The 7,275-nt window shown below is 40.4% G+C and overlaps 1 protein-coding gene across 2 annotated transcripts; it reads right to left on the bottom strand.

Moving 5' to 3' along the window:
- Window positions 1-3,258: 3,258 nt before the first annotated feature.
- LOC143629401 (PI-PLC X domain-containing protein At5g67130-like) lies at window positions 3,259-6,856 on the bottom strand. Of its 2 annotated transcripts, XR_013152942.1 has the most exons (5): window positions 6,065-6,856; window positions 5,092-5,190; window positions 4,704-5,007; window positions 4,237-4,622; window positions 3,259-3,665 (listed from the first exon to the last, which is right to left on the bottom strand). XR_013152942.1 is itself a non-coding variant. In XM_077098686.1 (4 exons), exons 1-4 carry the CDS (start codon window positions 6,164-6,166, stop codon window positions 4,315-4,317), a joined length of 813 nt encoding a protein of 270 aa, XP_076954801.1. In that variant the 5' UTR covers window positions 6,167-6,856; the 3' UTR covers window positions 3,686-4,314. The 2 variants fall into 2 exon arrangements, 1 of the variants encoding a protein (XP_076954801.1); XM_077098686.1 differs by lacking the exon at window positions 3,259-3,665 and having other exon boundaries at window positions 3,686-4,622.
- Between the last annotated feature and the right edge of the window lie 419 nt (window positions 6,857-7,275).

The raw sequence follows: 7,275 nt of genomic DNA, 5'->3' as shown, positions 1-7,275 counted from the left end.
TTGAGCCACCAACGTTGCCGGCTCTACAAACATTTGAGTAAACAAAGCTTCATTAATAACTCTATCGGAATCACGCTCATAAAACCACAAAATATAAACAAAGTATACCTGTTGGAGAAGACGAAACAGCAGGCGCAGCACCGCTTCCCTTGTCCGCCGCGCGCAGAGATGAGGTGGCAGCACCATACCTCGTGTGGACTGGAGGATTGCCCACACCTTGAGGCAAAGAAGACGAGGAACACTTGGAAGTAAAACCCTTGGTTTTCTCAAGTCCCTTCACTTGAGTAGGAGGAAGATTCTGGGCAACAGAGGCATCATCTTTTTTCTGTTTTTTACTGGCCCCTGCGCCAGTTTTGCCTTTAGCCTTGCGCTTGAGTTTTTGCGCTTCAGCTTCTGCCTCATCCCCTTCCTTTTCCACAGGCTCTAACTCATAATTAGCGAGCGCATCTACAATACGCGCAACAGAAATGATAAAACCAAATTTGGTATTCTAAGGGCCTAAGCACAAATACAAAGGCTTACCAGGCACATCGCTGTCAAGGCAAAACTCTAAGTCAACAGGAATAAACATATCGTCAAAACGATCAGGAAAGGCGGTTTCCCCAGGGTTCAGCGCAGCAGATCCACCCTCCGTATGCTCGTCATAGGCGGCGTGGATGTATTCATTGCTGTCTGCATAAAACAAGACAAGTGATATCAGCAAAACGAATTATACTCGCGCAGAATTAATGCAATGAACAAACAACCCACCTGAGCCATCAACACGGATGACAGGCTCAGTCTCGCTGTCAGTCCACCTCTTGCTCATACCAACCCCCACCAGCGCTTCCTCGCAAATATTCTTGGCGGGGGATGGTTCAGCAGATAACTTCTTAACCCATGTGCCCGTTGGGTTCTTAAGGACATTGTCATCCGCGGGCGCAGAAGTGATCGCGCGCATAGTCATGCGGATTGGAATCACACCAGCCTTGACGTAGAAAAACTTCTCAGTCCAGTCATGAAGGCTCTTAAAAGTGACAGTACAGCATTTAACCTTCTGACTGCGCGGAGTAAACGAAAACCAAGAATCTTGAACCTTTGGTTTATAGAAATATTGAAAGCGGCGAGGAGTAGGCTCTTCGCGCTGAGCTTTGCACATAAACTCAAAATGAGTCATGCGCACCAACCCAAAAGGGTGAACTTGGGATATGTGAATCCCATAAAATTGAAGGAGCGCACCTATAAACCTTGTCATCGGAAGACGAAGGTTACAGTGAGTAAAAAAATGAGAATATAGAGAGATATAGCCGGCAGGATGATCCGCAGCCGTCTGCCCTGCTGCCGGGAGCAGACAACCATACTCAGGGAGAAAACCCTGAGAAGCAATGAGACTATCAAGCTCAGGCTGTTTCAACTTGCAGGGGATCTCGTCCCATCTTTTCGCCGTTTTATTCTTTCCCCCCTCCTCCGACGAAGCCTCGGCAACCCGAATACCCTTGCCGGTCTTCTTCAAGTTAGAGATAACCATCGACTTCACACGGCCTTTACTGGGGGACTCGGTAGTGTCTGGGTTAAGAGACATGCGATTGCAGAATAAGAGCAATCCGATTGTTTAAACACAGAATCCGGAAGCAAAGATAAAGGCTCTGAATCGAAGGGTTAGAAGACAAGTAAAGCTCTAAAGTGACAATGGAGATGAAGAAAAAACCTTTCAAAAAGGTTTGGTTTTATAGGCCCAGGGGAGAGAAAGAGAAACAAGTAATAATCAGATCTACGCTCACGCGCCCCCACTCGCAGGCGTAGGCCAACATAAGCGCGACACGTGTTCCTGACACTGTATGAGGAGACGTGAAAGGCCACTGTAGCACCTCGAGCACACGAAAGGTCTGACATATAACGCCTCCATCTCTGATGCATGTCAACACCAACCAACCACGTGCATTGACGATTCGTTTTAACCAAAGGGATGGAATTTCGCGCAACGCACATATGAGAAATGAAAAAGAAAAGACAAACCCTATTAAGAAAGCGAACCATTGAGTCCAATATCTCCCTTACCTCGCTAGCGCGAGACAAGACACACATTAGACTGGGGGGCTTGAATGGGTATGCACCCGCCCCAACATCGAGCGGGGCGGGTCAACCCATAAAGTACGGATAAGAAGCTTGAAATCAAGATGTCACGAAGACACAAAGCCGAAACCTATGCGCAAGCGCACGAAACACCTGTGCGTGGCGCATATCGCATATGCACACAGCGCGCACACTCAGTGTGAGAATAAGAGAAGACCCCGCGCATCCCCGGGATAGGCGCATAAATGAGACAATTATCTAATCCAAATCAGGATAAGGACAACCGTGATTGTGCTCATCAGACAACCTTCCAGAAGGTATCTTTTAAGGAATAAAGAATGTGCTGAGGTTGACAGCTGCCAATGAAAGGTGGACAACTCAGCAAAGCCCATGTGCTACCACGTGATGGCACATGGGTCAGGTGAAATACCTTGGTCAGAGAATAATCAATGAAAGAGCACCAGGTGTCCTAAATACACGTGGCGCGAAGCAATAGGGGGAGGCTAAAAAGGCCCTAATTGGGTCTGAGCCAAATCATTGGAAACCCTAGCACTATAAATACTAGGCCGCCTCCACAGTTGGAGGCAGGCAAGAAAATATATTCTAAGTCCTTTACTCATTTTCACATCCTGATTATCCTCTCCTACAATATCTGATTCTCACACCGGAGGGTTACCCCAAAGAGGACCCCTCTGTCCCTTTCTGAGGGGTAAGCTCACGGTACTGTTCGTTTTGTAGGTGGAAGAACTCGTATCTCGGAAAACCATCGGTGATATAGCACATTCGTACCCGAGGAACGTTGATCGTATACAAGTAAGTCGATACACGCTTATTCAATATATGTTTCATTGATTATGTTAACAAGTTTCACCCTTCAGGATACTACTCAATATTGTACTTTAGAGGCAGCATATTGAAAGTAACTAATTGTATTCTAAAGCTTCAGATGGTACCAATTCAAATCAAACCGGATTGGAATTCGTTTGTCTGGAATTCAGAATTCAGTAATTCAATCAAGTTGTGAATTTGTGAGTTTCCATTATCGAATCAAGTTATGTATTTGTGGATTTTGAACCGAACTGGATAGTCCCGAATGCCAAAATTCATATTACATGTACATTCCCTTCATATATATATATATATATGAAATATAGTGTTTTGTTTAAATCAACCCGAATCGAGTTACAAATTACCTGAATCGGTTTTCCCAAATTCGAATAACCAGACACCAAGGAATTCCAACCTAATGTGTCCATTTATAAGCGATGTGCATTATATGAAGTCTAGGAGAGAATCAATAGTAAGTAAAAGCAGCCTATCTCTTCAACAAAATTACCATTGATTCATATATGAGACTCACTTTACACCAATCTCCTTTTGCAATCTAATGTTTTAAACTGAGTTTACTAAACCCTCATTATTGAGAAAGAAAGGATGATCAAACCTGTCCCCATAAACCATCCAAACTGAAGCTGTTGATAACCTGAATGGGCATACCTTTTCTTGAATCCTCTTCCTTTTGCTGCTGCTGTTGTTGATGTAGATACTTCTGTAGCTGGGGCTGGTGCAGGACTGTCCTCTGATGCTATACACTCTCCAAATTGCATCTTTGACTGCAAATAGATTCAATAATATCATTTAGTCATAGGTTTTCTATCTTTGTTGTTTTCAGCACTTCATATTAATGATGATAATCATTGTTTTCAGAATCGGACCGTGAACAAGCTATATAACTGGTTTGATTGAGTTTGTATTTGAACCGTCCCCATTTGAACCAGTCTGACCGGATTTCAATCTTTTTATGTTATTTTTCCTTCAAATTTAGCGGTGTGAGAACGAGCCAAGCCAACTCGTGAGCCTTAAATAAGCTTGTTTAATAAATGAGCACAAGCTAGATCATCGAGCCTAAAGTGGGCTCTAGTAAGTCAAAACGAGCTAATCTCAAGCTCGGCTCAGCTCATTTGCACTCCTAGATCCATTTACTACTTCAACTCAATATATTACTTATTTAAATCTTCGTATTTTACTAAATTACAATTCCACATCAAAACATAAAACAGTTTCATATTTTGTTTGACATTAGTTATATATGTAGTTTAATTTTATAAATGATCCGACTAGTGGACCGCTAAGGTGACCGGTTTAGTTATGGAAACATTAATGCTAATGAAAATGAAAGCATACTCTGCATGAGTCGATGTTGTTACAACCGCAAACTAGCTGCCCATTAGCAAATCTACAGCAGCGCGTGGACCTTCACCGTCACTTCTCTAAACATTTCAATAACGTGTATAAGTGAGTTGAGTTTATTCGGTGTTCGGTGAAAACAATTATTATCAAAAATACCTTGTAGAAGTCAACAGTAATGAAATTAGGCCATCGTTCACCAGCAGCATCATGGCAAGTGTTCATCATGGTCATCAGTGGAGCAGAATTGTGCTGGCAAGATTCAATCATATCCGGGGTGTCAGGGAAGTGGTTAAACAGAACCAAAGATCTTGATCTAGTGTTCATAGCAGCTGACTCAGCACGGTTGGGGCAAGACCCATTTTTCATTCCATCAGATCCATCTGCAGTTTACAGACTTCATTAACAAACGTCATACATATTGGAAGATTTTGATAAAGTTGAGATTAAGAGTTAACACTTACACTGATTCTCAACCAAGTATCTCCACACATATGCAATACCTTCGGAAGCTTCTTTAGAAGACTTAGTTGTAAATACTACCAACCGTTGATTATCCTCGATCATGGTGTCAACTGTAGGCCAGTTACTACCATTGGTTGGCATTCGAGATACTGGAAACCAAAACTTGCCCAGACCAGAAGCTTTAAAGACCTTGGTTAGACCACTTTGTGAGGTAACATGGTCTTCAATGATTATGGTGACTATTTCTGTAGGATTTGCTTCTAGAAAAGCTTCAACCTCTTTCAGAACATTGATTGCAGGTTGCTAAATAATATGTTTGGATTTCAAAGTTTATCAAAAGAATACATAGTGATTACAGGCGATGAGAGTAGTAATAGAAATACTTACAAAAGCTGTGTAGTTAAAGCATCTCCCATGAAAGGAGTGACATAACCAAATATCATTCTCAAAGTCATACATATCGAGCATCAGACCTCTCACGCCATTCTGCAAAATCAGTAAAAACATATCTTTTGCTTAAACAATACAAGGTATACATAGTTAAGACAGCTTTTCATTGGCATGGAAGTTTAAGTAATTCAAGATCAGTTCAAGAAAGAAACCATAGGCAATATTTTTATATATAAAAACTGTACTAGAAGAATTTGGCTCACTGAAGTTAAATAAAGCATCTTAACTACAACAAACATGAGATTCTGGATTCAAGTCTAATGGGGCTATTCTATTTGTGATAAGAAATAGTAGTTTCTGACCATTGTTAAGTCTATAGAAAAGTGATACAAGCAGCAAATGTAGGTCCACTGAGATATTCAGTCTTGTAGTGTTCTGCCATACAAGGCAAATTTTCCACTCTTTATTGTATTCCAATTATGGTTGTTAACTACATATTAGTCTATAGTTGATTAAACTTAAGGATTGACAAGGTCAAATTGATTCTTAGATTCTTTCACTTGTAGAAGAATATCTTGTAAAAACAGATTGCTATATATAGCAGTCAAAGCCTCTACAATGTTGGCTGAAAAATAAATACAGTTGTTTTAACTTTTAAGGCCAGTTCTCAGATCTCAATTCTAAATTGGCATACACTCCTAATGTAATTCATGGCCACTTAATCTATTTCTTGTTGCTACTGAAAAATATTCAATGTTATACCAGTTTCTAAGTACAATTTCCACAATATTAGACATTATTAAAGCTTATTCTAGTGATGCAGCGATAATTGAGTTTCTCGAAGGACTTTCGATCGTTCAGAACAGTTATCAATCAATTATACGCGATGAATAAGCAGTCAATTAATCAATTGCAATTTAGCGCGCGTGTGTGTGAGTGTGTGACTGATAGAGAGAAACGAAAAGCATACTCCGAGCTGAGCAGTAACGGAATCCTGCTGGTTCATCGGAGCTAGAAGAACTGCGCCTGTAACCGACTTATGTCCAATTCTAGCAAACGAGTTATGAGTCATCAACCACGAGTACCGATTGAACGGTAATCCTCTAACCAAAAACAATTCACATTGATAAACACTTCAACACTCTACTTCATTTCCAGTTCCACTCATAAACACTAACATATAAATATAATATACCTTACGAATAGGACTATGAGGCTGAATGCGAACACACCGAAGCGGAACGGTGCCGTTTCCGGTACACGTTCCGCATTGTGATCCGGAGTCACAGCTCTTATCGTTAACGCAAATTTCTCCTTCCTGTTAAGGCCAAGTCAAAATTAATCGATAAAATTAGCTGCAAATAGATAATTAATTGATGATTAGTTTCGGAATTGACCTTGAGTGCCGAAGTCACTGTGAACAGAATCGTTGCGGCGAATAGAGTTGCAGATAACACGTTCAACGAGAAATTGATTCTCTGTGAGCATTCGAGTACGTGCATGTTTGATCAGTTATTTGGAGATGAAAATGTAATAATAATATGTAAGAGATAGAGAGATGTTTACCTCCATTAATGGCGTTCAGAGAGGATGTGTAGCCGTGTAGGTGTGATTAGAGAGAGATATAGAAGTGTGTGTGTGTATATGTATGTATCTCTGGAATGAGTTTGTTTGAATGTTTGTTCAGGCAGGCGAGAGTGTGACTGTGTGAGACGCTTCAGTCACGCGCCACGCATAACAACCTCTTCTCCTTGTTTTCTTTTTGGAAAATGTAAATCTTAAATTAAAATGGAAAAAAAATTGAAAAATGTATTATTAGAAAGGATAAAAAAACGGGTGAGTTAACGTACCATAATTGTTTAACGTACATTAGGTACGCGGAATACGTTCAGTATTTAAAAACTTTAAACGTTTAAGTCAAATTCTCAACCCTAAAACGTTTAAGATTAAACCTTTAAACATTTCAGGCTTAAATCCTAATACATTCAATGCTAAAACCCATCACTCAGAGGTCAAAATTGATCGATTGAAATTTCAAATTGATAATTAAATGAATCATCATCATCATCGTACTCAGTATATCCCATCAATAGCAATGCTATGGTAGGGTCTGAGGAGGGTAAGATAATTAAATGAATCGATTTCGAATATTAACCAATCAATTGGCTTCAATTTCAATTT

This window comes from Bidens hawaiensis, unplaced genomic scaffold (genome assembly GCF_021521415.1).
Source record: "Bidens hawaiensis isolate Kalapana, Puna unplaced genomic scaffold, B.hawaiensis_p1.1 tig00005195_1, whole genome shotgun sequence".
NCBI classification, from domain to species: Eukaryota; Viridiplantae; Streptophyta; class Magnoliopsida; order Asterales; family Asteraceae; genus Bidens; species Bidens hawaiensis.
The sequence above is the reverse complement of the archived record's forward strand: the minus strand, read 5'-3'. Positions and strand labels throughout refer to the sequence as shown.

Excerpts from the sequence above, each read along its gene's own strand:
- LOC143629401 (XM_077098686.1), bottom strand. The coding sequence starts at position 6,166 with ATGACTCATAACTCGTTTGCTAGAATTGGACATAAGTCGGTTACAGGC. Across the intron at positions 5,191-6,064 it reads CCGTTACTGCTCAGCTCGGA|AATGGCGTGAGAGGTCTGAT; the intron begins GTATGCTTTTCG and ends CTGATTTTGCAG. Across the intron at positions 5,008-5,091 it reads GCTTTAACTACACAGCTTTT|CAACCTGCAATCAATGTTCT; the intron begins GTAAGTATTTCT and ends CATATTATTTAG.